The 18,072-nt window shown below is 24.1% G+C and overlaps 1 protein-coding gene across 1 annotated transcript; it reads right to left on the bottom strand.

The window, feature by feature from the left end:
• Positions 1 to 4,745: 4,745 nt before the first annotated feature.
• LOC145847903 (eukaryotic translation initiation factor 2 subunit 2-like) lies at positions 4,746 to 17,229 on the bottom strand. Its single transcript, XM_082953756.1, has 9 exons — positions 17,161 to 17,229; positions 16,379 to 16,450; positions 13,872 to 13,885; positions 12,195 to 12,288; positions 11,361 to 11,407; positions 9,012 to 9,160; positions 7,065 to 7,121; positions 6,491 to 6,576; positions 4,746 to 5,047 (listed from the first exon to the last, which is right to left on the bottom strand). Exons 1-9 carry the CDS (start codon positions 17,195 to 17,197, stop codon positions 4,872 to 4,874), a joined length of 732 nt encoding a protein of 243 aa, XP_082809882.1. The 5' UTR covers positions 17,198 to 17,229; the 3' UTR covers positions 4,746 to 4,871.
• Positions 17,230 to 18,072: the final 843 nt, after the last annotated feature.

Genomic DNA, 18,072 nt, shown 5'->3' with positions numbered 1-18,072 from the left:
CTTCAGATAATATATTGGATAGATATAAAAGTGTTTTAAATAATTCAATTACTTTGAATTAAACAAAATACTTACTATAATGTGTAAAATACTCTGCAGTTTATTCTAGTATTTTGTAAGTATTTTTAAATCGTTATTAGAAATCTTGAAAATTAAACCATGATATAAAAAGTGATTTACAATAATATTATTTTGTATAAGTAAAGTAGTGTTTCATATAACAATTTAATTTTCTTTGTATACTTTATATTTAGAAAATATTAAAGTAACAATCAGAAAAAACTTAGCTTAAAGCATTAAAAAAAAATTAATACCCAAAATAAATGATAAATAGAATAGTTTGGCAAAGTTAAAAAAAAAAAAAGCTTTATGTATTTTTTCTTGACTTTGTATTTTCACTATTAGTTTGTAAACAAAAAACATTAACTTTAACAGTGGTAACTTTATTAAATTTCTGAAGTATGTAACTGTTTATTTTGTTACTTGGTGAAAATTTAGTATAGTTTTTTTTTAAAAACTTCGTTAAAATTTTGAGTGAAATTTTAAAGTTAATTTGCTTATGGATACTTTTTATCATGATTTATGCCTTTACATTAAAAACTAAATAAACAAAAATTGTTATAAGCTTTTATATTAGCAACAACGCTTATATTTTAAAAGTTTTGGGTTCTTATAGAATGATAAACTTCGTTTGTTTGGAAAATAAACTAGTATGTTACATATATTATCTATCAATACTATACTAAGTGTTTAATATCATGTATTCAATCGAAATTTGTATTACTTTTGATGCTTTAAACTTTTTATTGGCTAGCATTATTGAAACACACAACTTAAAAACTTTTTAATGTTTTTTTTTTTTGCTTAAAGCTACAATTTTAAACAACTTGTCTTATTAAAGTACAGTAGCCTGTTTTTTTTTTATTTGCAAATTAAAAAAAAATAATAATGATGATTTTTTTAACGAAACACCATACAAAATATAAATTAAGTGACTATAAGTAACTTTCTTAATTGTACTAAATAAGCTAGTAAATAAGCAACACTCTAAAAAACAACAATGAAAAAAGTCAAAATAAAACAATATCTTCCTGGTATGAAACGTACAAAGGTATTTTTCAAGATGTCGTGAAAAACTACTGTAAAGAGAAAAATTTTATTGACAAAAACATGTTTTGTAATTAATAAAAGGATTCTTTCAATGAATTTTTTTAGTGAATTTCAATAAAAACAAAAGTTATGAAAAATAGCAGCTTTAAAGTGTTTTATAAAAGTTAAAGTTTATTAAGTTTTTGGTTAATTTTCTTTATTTTCATAACCTATAAAACTTCAATTTATACTTTTAGTTCGAATACTTTTAGTTATAATAATTAAAATTAAAAGTTTATTAGCAAAAGTAGGCTTTTTAATATTTACTGTCACAGTTTAAAGCATAAATATAAAAATCGCATTAACTTACACGTCAGTTATTTTGTTTTTTCATTGTTTTAAAAAATCCCGTCATTCTTTAAAATTTGATTCTTAATACTAAGGTATTTTATTATTAGACTAATTTTCAAATTTTGCTAAATAAACTTTGGCCGAAAAGAGTTTTATTTAAGAAAAAAACTGTATTTTCATGATCTCACTTACACCTAGCTGAACTTTACTAATTAGCTCACAAAAATTAACAATAATCAGTATCTTTTTTTTTGTAACAAAATAAAAAATGTGTAAATGTATTATAAATTGTTTTCTGATTTTTAACATCAGTTTGTACCTAAACCTACAAATTAATTTTACTGCACTCTTCTAAGTAAATTTAATCCCATTATTACTTTTGTCATAGTGGCTGTAAAGACTAAATTTTATAACTTTTATGTAGAGGTGGGCAAGGTACAGCTAGAACTTTTTTTGTTCAAACTCAAATAAGTTTACCCTTTGTTTGACTTTTAGATTTCATGAACAATTTATCAATTTTTGGTTAATTTTTTTTTTAAGTATATATACATGTTACCAGAATGTGTGGATCGTCAAGATTTGTTTTGTAGAAAATCTGTTCAGCCAATCAGGCAAGTCCTTCTTTTCCTGGACAACACGTTAAAAGATATCCAAGTGGCGTGCAACTCGATAACCGAAATGTTTTTTTTTTGGCGCTATGTTTAATGATCAAATATTTTGAGCTCCTTTTTTTGTCTATTAATAAACTACAATATTCTACAATTCTGCAGTTTTTTTAACTCTTTGCATCATTTAGAAGTTCTAGTTCAGCAGTAAAAAAACTTGAATATTATTTTCAAACTTATATTCTTTAATTTTATCAAAAAACACAGCACATTGGTTCCAGCAGAAGTATCTGGCAAGCCAATGATTAGTTTGATTAAAATAACTAAAATAAAATAACTAAAAATAAAAGTTTTTATACTTCAAGTATACTGCTGTTACAGTAAAAAATAAAAACTGTTTAATAAAGATTGTATAATTTCAGGTTGCAGGTTGCAGGACTATTTCTGATATTTTTACATTTTGAATAAAAAAACAACAGCCTTTGAAAAACTTGATCTATTAGATCAGGCCAGTTATTTAAACTATAATTGTTTGTTATAAAAAAAAATAAGAAAACTTAAGTGCAGCATATAAAAAAAAACCTTATTTTTTAAAATTTAGTTCAATTAGCTTTACAAAATTATAAACGCCACGTGTACACTAACATGAAGTTTAACTATTCTTTTTTGTCCCCACACATTAAAAAGTTTAATAAATCAAAAATGTATAAGCTAAATATGCAACCGTTATTAAGTATTAAATAAAGTTAAGGTTGACCAATCTCGAAGTCACTGTTATATAGTTGGTGGAATTTCAATGTCATAATTTTTTTATCCATAAAGTTAACACTTAGAATTTTAGATAGTTTTTTATCAAAAATAATACGTAGAAAAAACGATGGTTTCAAGACTACCATGAAAAGATTATTTTCTTGAATATAACATCACAGAATGTAATTTCGTGTAAGAGAGTTAAAAATGTAGTTCAAAGCTCTAGAAGTTTGATCTAAATAGATTAGGTGCTAGTAAAATTCAGTGAAAACACAAAATAAAAGCTGTATCAACATTATTACACTTTGGCTCAAATTAATGCTGGTATTTTCTTTTGATATTAATAGTTTTATATTTACGCCTCAATTTAATAGTATTTAATCTTTTTTTCAAATATATAGCACTTGAAACTTTTATACTAGTGAATTTGTTGCTGGTATGTATTTTCTTTTGATATTGACAGTTCTATGTTTTTTCCACACCTCAATTTAAAAATACTTTAACTTTTTTAAATATGTTTTCTTTTTTCAAATATAAAGCTTTTATACTAGTTAACTTGAAAGTAGTTTTAAATAAATGTATCATGTGGTTTAATAGTATATTTATAAGTTTGTTTGCCTTGAAATTTTATACTTATTTCATATATTAAGTTCAAGTTTCATTCATAATTATTATTTAAGTCAAATTTATGGATTGTGACTATATTTTTGTATTTTATTTTCAGTTCGAACTGAGAAAATTCCTTAATTTTCTAAATCAATTTCCTAATAAAATCTTTTCAAAAATACATAACTGAAGACATAAAAATCTGAAAATTTTTTAATCTTAATTTAATAGACAACAACTATTTTGCTGGATTTAATCATCTAACTTCCAATGTAATGTTTAAACTAAGGTTTCCAAAAAATTTTTCATAACGCCCCCTTTAAGAAATAAAAACAGCTATGCTCTCCAACAATATTTCTAAAAAAAAACTCCCAAAAAAGGGCTAAGACTTTTTTTTTTGCTTTTTATCATCAACTACAGAGTATCCATTGTAAATTTCAAACCATGACTCCCCCTTTTACAGCTTAAGAATTCCTGTAATGGCCCCTTTGGGGCTCACTTTGGTAAATCCTGGTTTAAAACATTTGTGTATGGTCGTTATATATGCAATAAACAGCTTTATTAGCAGAATACTTGTATCAGCAGCATGTAAAACTTGTACCAAATATTAAATACACACGTGAAATCATATAGATTTTAATATATTTCAAAAATTTAATTAGACCCTGAAAAAAGATGAATGGCAAAAGCAAAATCTTAAGAAAATAAAATTTGAAAAATACAGTTTTAGTGATGATAAACTTTCTTACTAAGAGCATGTTTTAATCAAGTTTGCTGACTTTTTTTCGAAAGAAATTTATTTTTTCCTGATTTCTGTCATTAATTTTCGTTTTTTCTGACTTTGTGGCAACTTTGTATTTTTCTTATTGTGTTTTGTACTTATGTCTTATTTATTTTCTTCGTGTGCTTTGTTCTAGTGGATTTTGATGCCTGAGTCCAACATTTATACAATAAACAACATAAGCAAATGAAATAAATGAAACTATTGTAAAATACTTGCATATATCTTTAAAATTTAAAAATATATACAACTGATACAACAAACAAGCTAGTTATTTAATTTATTTTCATTGTGAGACAGCAAATATTTAATATTAGTTTCAACAAAAAAATAAATAAAGAGTTTCTAAACACCTTTACCTATAAGAAACATTGACAAAAACATATAAAATATCAAAAATACTTAGCGAAAATGCGTATAGTTCTTAATAAATTATATTTGTGTTTATAATTGTTTATGTTAATTCGTTAACAAGAAAAATGTTAGGACTCAGCCTTTTTTAAAGTTAAAAAGAATTATTATAATTTAAATATTTATAAAAGGTGTAAAATACTTCCATAAAGTATCTTAATCAAAAATTATTATAATTATAAAATTATTATTTATTTCCAGGTAATAAGTAGAATAGGGGCGCTGGTGACGCAATTAAAACATTTTGCGCATTTTAACAACTTTCACTCTGGGGTATTTTACGCCTGCTTAGCGCGCTGCCTAGCCCGCTTGTTGGTGACAGCTTGGAATCCGGTCTTTATGGAGGCAACGGAGCATGACGACTGGCACACGTTACACCTGAGGAAGTACAACCTCTCGCGTTTTTCAAGCGTCGTGTCGGTGGCTCTGCATGTGTGGCAAGTCACATACTCCTCTGTTGGAGAAAAGAAAGTTGTTAAAATTGTTTGATACTAAGTAAGAAATTAAAAATAAAATATATAATTTTCTTCTAGGAAGGCTTTTAATTATTAATTAGCATTCGTTTTTAATTAGTATTCTACTCGTCTGTTTGAGAAAGTTTGTATTGATAAAAACTATATGTAGTTCTTTCCACAAATGAACGCATTACTTTTTCCAGATTTTTAAAATCTCTTGTAATATAAGTGCATTAATTAGTAGAGAGTTTTAAATGATTTTTTTTTATTTATATGGCATGTTACAAAATCATGGTTGCCACTGATCAAGCTGAGAAAAATTTCCTGACTTTTTACCAAAACTTTCCTGACCTTTCAAATTCAAACTGTTAAATTAAACTTATTCTAAAATACATAATCTAATACTTGAAACTATATAAAGCTTTAAATCTAATTTAAATACAGGTTAAAAACAACAGCTTTATGCTGAATTCTATCATCAAACTTCCAGTACATCACTTGAAACATCTGTGTATGATTGATGTTTGTAATAAACAGCTCTATCAGCAAAAAAAAAAATTATTTATACATTATAAACACAGCTTGTCTGAAAAAAGACACAACTTTTTAGCATTTCCTAGCATAAATGTATCTAGCTAGATAAACAAACCATATATAAAATTTTACAATTAAAACTTTGAATTTAATAACGAACTTTCACAACTAAAATCTTAAAACAATAATAAATTTTTACAGTTAAAACTAACATAATTTACTAAACTTAGTGCTTAATTATAAAAAACTTAATTATTTACTTAAACAAAAAACACTTTGATACTAAAATTATACTAGATAAACATTTGTATTTATATTACAGTTTCACTATGGAAGTGTCCTTGCTACAGATCATCAATACTAAAAAAATTACAAAGTCTGCTTGTCCAAGTAGGGTACTTGTTCAAAATGTTAATAGATTTTTTTTTCAGTTTTACATAGGATATTTTAATAATTAATACCAGATGAAGGCATTGGAAATAAAATTAAATATTTTTGTAAATTTCTAGGAAAATTTTGGATTTTTTTCTGACTTAAAAAAAACTTTTTATTAATTTTTACTGTTTGAAGGCTTTGAAAAACAAGATATTTGTAAATTTAAACTGACAAATTCTGACTTTTTTTAAACTTAATCAAATTTCCTGAATTTTACTGACTTTTTTCAAAACCCCCCATTTTTTCCTGACTTTTCCTGATTTCCTGACCGAGTGGCAACCCTGCGTAACTCTCTCTTAGAAAAGAGTTTTAAGTAATTTTTAATAATAATTGTAAAAATAAAGTTATAGTTTACCATTTTCCCCATAATAAATGCTCTTTTTTAGAAGATTTTGAAAATTTCCTAAAAAAAGAGTGTTTTCATTGGCAGGAGGCCAAAACAGCAAATAAATCAAATTTTATTTAAAACTAACTAATGTATCTTCGCAGGACGGTTTCCAATTGTTTCTGTTGGAATCTTCCCTTGATAATAAGCTGATTGGTACCGTCAACACTCCCACTGTGATTTATTATTAATTAATATATTTTTTTTTGATAATAAAGTTGTATAACCGGCACTACCGGTGTATGTATTTTATTATTTAATTTCTAATAACTATTATTTATACATTATAAAATTATATAAATGATAAGCTAATATTATTAACACCACTGCTGTATGTAAATCATTTTTAATTCAATTATTAATTTCTATTGGTATTAGGCTGATTTGTACCATCTGTAAAAACAATTATTGAACTGGTCTGTAACATCATATCAACTTTTCTTTTTATTTATTATTACTAACAGTACAATGTTGTGTTCTATGTGTTCAACAACTATGACTATTAATTTAATAAAAAAATCAAATAAATTAGACTTCAAGAATTTTATAAAATACTATTTTTTAAGCAAAATGTACTGCTTGTTTAAGTAAGAAATCATTTTAGTCAACAAATAGGAAATACACAGCAAACTTATGTTTTTTAAATTAAATTTTCAACTGACCTAGTACCCAACTCAGCAAAAAGAAATTGAATGACGTGCTTTGGCTGACGATTAATCCTGTAAAGTTTTTTAGATTATTTAATAACACATTTTGATAATTAATATAATACTGTGTCATATATACTAATAACTTACTAAGCTAAATAGTTACTTTTTAAAATGATTAAGTTTTTTTTTTTTGAAAATTTGTGAACATAAATAACCAAAATATATATTTTTTTTTGAGAAATACATGAATTAATCATCTATGTTTCGTTTAAAATATATTTTCTACGTACAACTGAATTAACTAAAGCAAATTTAATATGAAAAAATTATTTTAACATGAAATTTAATTTTTTCAACAAGGTTACTGTTCCAGTTTTTAAAGAAACTTCCGTTTTGAATTTTATTTAAAATATTTACAACTGTTTAGTGAACTATTTTAAGTATAAACAATAGGTAAGATATTTATCTGATATATTTGAATATTTGAATAAAAAACTATGTCAAAAAGAGAAACATTTTAAGTAAATATATTTGTTATACTTCATACTCACTAATGTAGTTACATATATGTTACTTAAATAACATCAAACTGAATTGTGTAAACAAATAAAAACCAACAGAATAAGAAACATTAATTGATAAATTGATGAAACTATTATGCTAACATTTTTTATACATGAAAAATAATTATAAGGTATAATTTTAATATATTTTTAAGAAGTACAATTATTTAAAACTGGAGAAAAACTGACTGATAAAATTAGGACTGGTGTCTTTTCTTTATTATTTAATACAAGTAACTATATACATAAAATATACTTTATTATCAACAAGGTTCATTTAAATATACTTCTAAAACTTGATACTAATAAAAAAGTTTAAAAAAACGATCTGTGAGACTATAATTAAAAAATTGGAAAAACTGTCATTAAAATACTTGTTTTGTATGAATAAAATATATAGATTATTAATCAAATTTTTAACAAATATATTTTTTTTAATCTGGGAGACTATTGTTGAGAAACTGACAAATTTAGTATTATAACTTTACTTATGTCAATAAAACATATGCATTTATAATCAAATGTTTAACAATTATACTATTCAAAAAAACAATAAAATGAGAAACAATTGGTGAGAAATTGACGAAGCTGTTATTACGAGATTAAGGCCATAGGGGGGGGTAGAAGCCTTTTTTTGACCAAAAATAACATATAGACTTATATTATAGTAAATTTCATAATCTTTCAGATGCTTTTTTTAGATTTTAAAAATATTAAGTAACTTTTTTTTTATGACCGGTTATATAAAAATATTTATATAAAAAAATAAAGTTTACCAAAACTTTAAAGCCGTTTTTCTCGAGTTTTTAAAAACGGGCTTTAAAATCTATCTTCTCCTTCATTTTTCAAGCAATCTTCTTCAAATTTTCAGGAAATGTTCCTTACATTATGAAAAAAAAACGTTATTTGTGAATTTTAATAATTTTAAAAAATAAAAATTTTATGACAAAAATTAAAAAAAAAAAGTGATTTTTTATCAAAAATTTTTTTTTTTTTTCAAAAAAAAGGTATTTTTACTTGAAATTTTTTAAAGTTACAAATAACGTTTTTTTGTTATTGTATAAAGAATAGACTGTGAAAGTTTGAAGAAGATTGCTTAAAAAATGAAGGAGGAGATAGATTTTGAATGCATTAGTCTTTTTTCGCCGTTTTAGTTTTTCCTTCCCCATAAGGAACCTGTTATGCGGCCCGACTTTGGCCGGTCATATCTCAAAAACTAATTCGAATTTTTAAAAACGGTAAAAAGCAACTTAAAGCTTAGTAAAAACTCTATAAAATAAGATCAACTTGTAAAAAACATGGCCTACCCCCCCCTATGGCCTTAACTTTATAAATAAAACAAACATACTTTAAACATTTTTTTTAATAATTATTTTAATTAATAAAAACAACGAACTGTGATACTATTGTTGAGAAGTTGACGAACGAAGTTTTCTTGGTCCCCACTCTTGCGCACTGCGGTGGACTTATCACAAACTTCTTCTTCTCACCGTTGACCATCTCCGGGTTGGCCCTCCTCATCGTGTTGAACACCCTCTCAAGTAGCTGTTCGGGGGATTTTGTTTAGTTTCCCGCGTTTTTTTAATTTTGAGCAGTTTGAAACTTTTTGCTAATTAAAGCTATCATTTTCTAGTATTTTTGAAAAATATATATTATATACAACGCGTCCATTTGAGTGAAATACAAAACAATGTATTGTAGGTATCTGCTAACATAGTAATAACAAAATAAAAAATAGGCAAACATGAACTATTATTTATAATGACTACGATTTAAATTTTAATCATTATAAATAGTACTTCATGTATGCCTTTTTTTTCTATTATTACTTAGTTAGTAGATTGCAATTTTTACTGCTTAATCTTTCACAATTTAAATCTCTAAACTTAATTTATATAGATTTTAAGCCACTGTTTAGTAATTTAAGTTGATTACTCTACTGATTACTCTTAAATTGGGTTTGAGTCGATAATTATGAAAATTTATTTATATTCCTTAAGCTCTGATATAGTAACTATAGAGGTTTGCCTCAAGCTTGTTTATTTTAAACTAAGTTTAGATTTTATTTTAATACTACGACTTTAATATAGCTTTTTCATAGGTCTTATTTTGTACTTATTTTAATTTTCAGATATCAAACTGTTTTTTTATTTTATTTAAGATGAAAGTAGCTTTTTAATGATTTTGTATTTGTTACATACATTTCTTTATTTTAAAGCTTTACTTTATTTGGTTTGGATAATTATAATTTTACAACTTGTTTGATAACTTTGTGTTTAGCTTAGGTTTTTAAGAATCTTCTTTAAGTTTTTCAAAAGTACAAGTTTTTTGGGTCTATTTTTAGCATAAAATTAAGCTTAAGGTAAAAAAAACTGTCCAATTTAGTATAACAAAACTAAAAAGATATTGTAAAGCTAATTAAAAAATGTTTATAATTTAAAAAAATATCAGTAATAATCTTTTTATCTATTTTACAGATTTTTTGTGTCATAACAAAATTTCATTCTTTACTTGTAAAAATTGTTTAAAACTCAATATTTTTCTAGGATTCCAGATTTTTTGGCAACCCTGTTATTAATAATATATATGCATAAAGACAGTTTGCCGAAAAGCAAAAAACCATTCATACTTTAATAAGTTAACAGTAAAATATATTTAAACTTATTTTGAACCTGCAAAAAACATTGAATAATAATATTTACACAAAATAATCTAACATTAAAATTATAAAAGTAACAACCATTCAAAAAAAATTATGCAAAAATTACACTGCAGTCCGTTAAAAATGGTTTAAATGAAAATATTGATGTTTTACGAACAGCAATAGTAGAAAAAAAAATTGTTAATTTTAAACGTGTTTTTGAAAAAACATATAAATACAAATTGTTATAATTCAAGATTGCGGCTTAAATATGGTAATTTTATTAATTGAGTTATTTATTTATATTTATTTTGAATTTTACTTATTTTTGGTTTAAATTATTATTATAATTTATTTTATTCTTTATGCACAATTACGCATAGCCGATCCCGGCTGATACAAGGCCTTTTATTATTATGGTATATTATTTTTAATTTTTGAGAATCAAAAAGATCTCAGTGAATACAACTTTTGTTTTGATAATACAGGTAATAACAAAATTCAAATTTAAAGACAAACAAATTTTATAGAATTTAACAATTTTGAGCATTAAAATGAATATATTGGTTCAGAAAGTTCAATACATGTCAAACATCTAAACAAATAGTTATTTAACATTTAAATTTAAAAAACTGCTTTCAAAAGCAACAGTTCAGAGCAAATATTTTTATAACAATCCTCATCATTATAATTAAATACTAGATGAACTTAATTATATTAGACAGTGTTTTAAAATTTGGCTATGAAGAATAAAAGTTTGTAACAATTAATAAAGCTAATTGTGAACATTGTGTGATGTAAGTGATATATATTTATGTTAATTAAGGTTCTAGAATAATTATTAATATTACCTATAATAATAACAATAATATACAAAAAAGGCTTTATCTAAAAATAAATATATGTTACTAAAAATATACACAAAGATCTTTTAAAATATTAAGCACTAAAACTTATAAACTGGTTCAGAAAGTTTATACAATATATAAAAAATCAACAAAAGAATCAGATTAGGAAGACAAATTTCAAAGCAAATAAATCAAAACAATCCCTCATAATTATCAATAAAATAAACTATACAATAAATTAAATTATTATTATTACCTGATCATAAGTATAATCCGGTTCATCATTTTTGATTTCCATATCATCTGTAAAAAAATATTATTTATTAAAATATTAATTGAATGAAGAACCAACATAAATTATAAAAATACAGCATTTTTATTTGACCTATAGTTTTATGCATGATATAGAGCTCTTTTTCTTTGAGTTTGCTAGTACAATTCCTTTGTTTTATAACTAAGTATTTTAAAATTTACTTCTAAAATTTAAAGGATATTTCAAGAAAAAATCATTGACTCCAATATAGTATAATTCAGGTACTAACATAAGTTACATTTTATAAAATTATAGATTTTTTTTTCATTTTTGAAGACTAAATACTTTTTTAAAATTTTCTTTACGAACAAGTAGGCTTTTTATGAGCTCCAATTTTCTGTAAACTTTGTAAATTGATTGAAAATATACTTTTAGGATTTTTTATCAAAAATAATATTAAATATTTTAAAAATACATAACAAATACCCTTTTACATAACAACTTCAATAACCTGGTTTATTTTTTATGGTTAATAAAATATTTTGAAACTTTTAAATTTTAAAAAAGTACCAGGTGGCTGAAAAAAAATACATAAAAACAAAATAATACCAAACTAAGATTGACCAAGAATTTGGTAAACTTTGCAAGTTATTAAGTTTTCCAGAATTTAAAAAAAAAAACATTTATCTTACTGTACTTACATTTTCAATTATCTTATTGACAAACAAACACCAAAATAAACTTATTTATCTTATTTATCTACTTCAAATTGAAAAACTTTTTAAACTTTTTATTGATTGCAACAACTATTTTATAGAATAAATAATTTCAACTAACTCTGATCAACTTCCGGCAAATCTGCTTCTTCAACCTTCACCTTCCTTGACTTCTTCTTCTTCTTTTTCAAGTCCAAAACAAGATCTTCGTCTTGCTACAAAACATTATACATCAACTCAATGTTATACATAAGGGTTTCCCAAAGTGGACAATTACGACTAGTTAAGGGTGTAAAAGTATATAGGTAACTAACTATTGAAGGGTCCATGTTTAATAATGTGGTGTGGCTACTTTGTATACTTGGTCAAGTAGTTATTATCAAAATTAATTTAGCAACTATTTTGATAAAGATTAGTGTTAAGTTTTTAAATCTTTTAATAACTGTCATACTGAAAATTCTTATTTTTAAGTTTTATTTAAAATATTTTAAACATGTTGCTTTAGCATTAAAATATTATGGTGCTTTCTTTTATTTGAAAAATAATTATTTATGTTTTAATTTGTATTTCATAGTTGATTTTAATTTTTGAGTTTAAAATATAACACTTATTTTGAATCATGCTTGACTAAAAAGTATAAAAAGGAATTAACATTTTTTTTTTACAATTCGTTCACCTTTTTTTAGAAGTTATTTTTAAATACTCTTCAAGCTGTGATACTTTATTTTGTTAAAATATTTTATAGTTAAAGCAAATTTACTTGAACTAAATACAAACTAGTTCATAATTTTTTTTATTCCATCAGCTTATGTAAACTTTTCTTAAGTTTTTTTTTTGAAAAACAGCAGTTCCTTCCTTCAAAATTAAATAAAAAATGATTAATAAAGACATTTTACACTTAGAAACATGGTGGTCTCTACTTTTGGAAACTTCTTTCAGGTTTTATAAAGTTGAAGTGGCCTTGTCCTTTGTTTTAGTAGAAAAATTTAACTCAACATAAAAGAGTGTGTTTAATAGTTTAAAATTACTGAAAAATAATGCATAGTGGGCTGGCAAGCGGCCATAGATTTTTTTGGTGACTCTAAAATCAAACTGAGTGTTAAACATAGTTTACAGAACTAGATTTAGTGCTTTCTACACTGCTTTTGTTTTGTTTTTTCTGTTTTAAGTATTTAAGAGTAAAGTGAGTTGAAGATAGGCAAGTTTTTGTTTTTATTTAATTAAAAAGTACTTAAATGCATAATTTAACCTCAAAATAAAGATTTAAATAAACTACACAAAAATAACTGAAAAACATTTACATGACAATTTTTTTACTATTTACACTTTTACACAAAGTTATGTGTAATTTAGTCTTTGGTTAAGATAACTATTCATTTATACAACTTAAAATTCATATTTCGTATAAGGATTTATACATTTTTTAAGTCTTAGTGTTGCAATATCTTTTATATTACTTATTCACTTTTTTCATTTAATCAATTTTGCAAAGGAAAAAACTGTTATTTAAATGAAAAAATATATATATTTAAACATTTTTCTGTTTTTTTTGGATATTCATAATTTATATTAGGATTTATATATTTTTTAATAGTCTTGGTATTGCATCTTCTTATATATTACTTATTCACTTATTTAATTTAATTAATTAGGCATTGGAAAAAACTGTTAATTAAATCAAATAAAAATTAAACATTAAACATCAATCTTACTTTGTTTTAATTTATAATTCTGAAACTTTTTTTTATTTAAAACTCGTCTTTTTAATAAAAAAATTTACTCTAACTGAAAAACATACCTTTTCCTCTCCATCTGTAAAAAATAAATTTTGTTAAATTTAATTTTAATAGTGTTAAGTTGACATTTATAAGAATTTTCATTGTAGTCATGATTTAATATTATATAATACTTTCAAAATTTAATTTATGTCTTTTGTTTTATTATTTTTAGTTAGTATAGTTTGTTTCTAGTTTTTTTGAAGAATAAAAACTGTATTTTTTAATAAATTTGTAAAATAAGTAGGTAAAAAAATATTAGTTAAAAACTGTTCAAAAAATTATGATCAATATAGACAGCAGTAAGCTATTTAATGATAAATTTAAAGACAGACATAATTCTATACTTTCAAGTTGATCACAATAAATTAACTAAAGTTACAATATTTAGACATAAAAACTTAGGAAGAAATGTGCTTTTTATAAGACAACACAAATAACTAATTAAACAACAGAATAAATAAAAACTGCATGCACATAATAAACAAGTTTAATTATAACACTTAAAATTTTGTAAATAATACAAATTCTGTAAGTTAGCAAACCAGTTTTTATTTAACCTAATGATTATTTATTAAAGTGATAATTTTAATAAATGTTAACGAGAACGAAAACTTTTACTAGAAATGGACGTAAGATGTAAGAAATACTGGAAAAACTTTTTTAGTTTTTAAGAAACTGTACTAGATATCTGGAAAATACTTCAAAATTGAAGTCAACTGTGTAAATTAGGGGTGGGCAACGTACAGCCCGCGGGCCGGATCCAGCCCCTGGAGTTAAAATGACCGGCCCCCAAACCTTTTTTAAATTTAAATGGAATCTGGCCCGCGGACAAAGTTTATCTGGCCCGCAAGTGGATGATCCGGCCCGCTAAGCTTTTTCAAAATTTATAGGAAATCCTACAAGCCAATGTAAATATTACAAAATTTGTACAAAACCTTTTTTAAATTATTTTCACAAAATAAACTGTAATACTTTAATCTAAAAAGTTTTTAAAAATGGCTTTTAATTTTTATGGTAATAAAAACACTCTTTTGTTATAGTATCTTGTTCTGTTTCAAGTCAGTTAAATTAATTCTTTTTCAAATTACTGAAAAAAATTGTTTGCTGAACTTACTTTGATGATCTAACCTATCATAACGATTTTCATACAAATGACATGTAAAAAATTGATGTCTTTCCCAGATGTGTAGTGAGTTGTTCTTATAAATGTTAAGAAAAGTAATTTTTAAAAACATTGACACCTAATTTAAGTAAAACTGCTAAACTTAACATTTTAGTAGAATGTTCCGAGTTGAGACTACAGTTTGCACTCTCTTCTGCTATTGATATTTTAACTAAGGAATTTTTGATTAATTAAATGTTTAAGTTTAATGATGACCAACTGATGACAATATTTCAAAACAATATCTCATTAATTTTAAATATGATTAGTTTAGGAAATTTATTTGTGTAATTTTTGTTTACAATCTAACAAAATTTTGAATAAATCTTCATAAGTTTTTTTTAATTAAAAGATAGTAGTTTAATATCGAAATGTTAGTTAGCTTCTGAATAATATTATTAATGTAGCCTCGAGCCAAGGATTACCAAAATTAGATAATTTTGAATAGTTAAATTTTTTTAATGTTTTAGCTTGAAATCTTAGGCTCGAATAACTTTTAGTAAGTAAATTATTGTTTCTATAAAACTAACTAGTATTAATTTGGTCCAGAGTTGTAATATATATAGAATTATGAGTTATTAATAAAAATTAAATTAAAATGTCATACTTGAAAACCTTGGTAATTAATAAGCTGATTTAAAAATTTAAAACACCAGATCAATTAGCATCCAGCTGGATCCAAATCTTAGAAATTAGTTCTATTTGAATACAAAACCTTGTCTAAAACTAGTATTTAGACGGATCCGTATAACATTTTTGAATAAAGATCCGGATCTAAAAAAGGATCCAGCTGAATCCGGTAGATCACTTAATCGAAATGCTCCAGCCAGCTGAGGACTAATTTTTTTGGATCCGGCCCGTCAATTATTTACGTTGCCCACCCCTAGTGTAAATAAATCAAAAATTAATAATATTTTAATGTTGGTTACTTTTTGTTAAGTCACTGGACAAACAGTAAGGATAATTTGGTTTCTATATAGTTAAGTTATTTTACAAACTGTAATTTGCAACAATAAACACAAGTAAAATTGGAAAACCAAGAGAGTACTTAGCTTTTATTACTTATCAGTTACTAATCATTATTGAGCAGGTTATATAAAATAGAACATTGTTAAGTGATACAATCAAATATATGAGATGCAGATTAATTTTCAAAAATGGTATACAATAATTCAAGAAGAAATTAATGTTAACAGCAATCTAGCAGTTAAGTGCTTTTGAAATTTTTCAATCCCTTTAAGAAAAGCATGTTATCATCAAAGACACAACATACCTCAAAGACATCACTGCAATTTCACTTTAATTCAATCATGCACATGTCAATTGTAAAACCCAATAAAAAAAACAAATGTTTAATTAACTTACTGTCAAGATCAAGTTTTGCCTTTTTCTTTTTTTTCTTCTTTTTAAGACCAAGGTCTAATTCAACATCCTCAGCTGTAAGAAAATCAAAAGTTTTTTGTAAAATACTTACCTTTCATAAAACTGTTAAAACTGACCAAAATGTTTTGAAATAATAATAACAGAATAGAATACATTTAAAAAGTTTCAAAATAAAGTTTTCGACAGTCAACTTACGTATATACATAACATGTTTAAAAATATATACAAATGTTTAAACTAAGTTCTAATATGTGTACTGTGTTTACTAATTTCTACTTTAAAATAGTAGATATAATATTTATTAAAATTTTAGTCATGTAAAAGACAATTAAATTTATATGGTGGACAATTTAAGTAAAATTTTTAAGCTACAACTTTATAACAGTACTTTATAAGTCTAAAATATTTAAAATACATGAGTTTGTACATTTGTTAAAAAAAACTCAGAGGTCACAAATTATAAGATCCTTAGATTAGGTTTAAGTTTTGTAAGACTTTGTTATTTCAAAGTTTATCAAAATATGGTCAGTAACTCATCATTAAGTTTGTGAATATACTTGTCAGGTGAAAAACTAAACTTCAAATAGCAAACAAATTTATCTATCTACAGTACCTAATCAAAATTACCTCATAAGCTTACTAAAAACTTTATTTCAAAACATATGTATACATTAGGGTGCTATAAAAAATGACATTATTGAGTTTTCAGTTCTAAGATACTACAATAATACTAAACCTAAAACTTAAAAAATCAAATTACTAACCTGGGACTTGTGGTGCAATGTTTTCTTCATCAGCCATTTTGATTTTTTTATTAGGAACTTTATAAAAACTTAACTGTATAATTTTTAGAGTTAATAAATGTTTGGTATTACTTTTGCCAAGGTTTATCATTTGTTTACTAAGTTTATTTGAGATTTTTTAAATTACTACAGAAAAAGCTTAGTATACAAACTTTAAGTCTATAAGGTTTTGTAACAAGTTTATTTGTTCATTTTTATTAAGAAATCAAATTAAAGTGAAAAATATTTCAAATTATTTAAAATTAAAGAAAATTAAGGGCATAGGGGGGTCCACTTTAATTTTAACAAGTTGATCTTATTTTATTAAGTTTTATCTGAGCTATCACAAATTTTTCACAGCTTAAAAAAATTATAAGTATTTTTTTAGAAATAAGTGATCAAAGTCAGTGACCTTAATAGGTTTCTAATGGAAGGCACAAACCAAAAGTACAAATAAAGACTATATTTCATTAAAATCTATTTCCTTATTAATTTCTAACCAATTTCCTTAAATTTTCACAGAAGGTAAATTATTAAATTTGAAAAAGTTATAATTGGGGAATTTTTTTAATTTTAAAATTTTTATTTTATTTCTATTTATTTTGTTTCTTTTTATCTTCAATTTATATTTCCCAATTTTTTTAAAACTACAACAGTCAAAGTCTTGTAAATAATAAAAGAAACATTTCCTGATATAATGTCTCCAGCTTAAAAATGAAGAAGAAAATAGATCTTTAGTGTTATTTTTGATTTCCAAGAAAACTGACCTCAAAAAATTTGTATTCCATACCTTTGTATCGGAAACTTTTTTTGAAAACTACAACATCTCAAAAGCAAAATATAATTTTTTACATCTGTAAAAACTTGCTTGTAGTTTGTACTTTAAGCTTTCAT

This window comes from Thalia democratica, unplaced genomic scaffold (genome assembly GCF_965202585.1).
Source record: "Thalia democratica unplaced genomic scaffold, ktThaDemo2.hap1.1 HAP1_SCAFFOLD_1151, whole genome shotgun sequence".
Classification (NCBI taxonomy): Eukaryota; Metazoa; Chordata; class Thaliacea; order Salpida; family Salpidae; genus Thalia; species Thalia democratica.
Note: the sequence above shows the minus strand (reverse complement) of the source record. Positions and strands in the feature narration are given on the sequence as shown.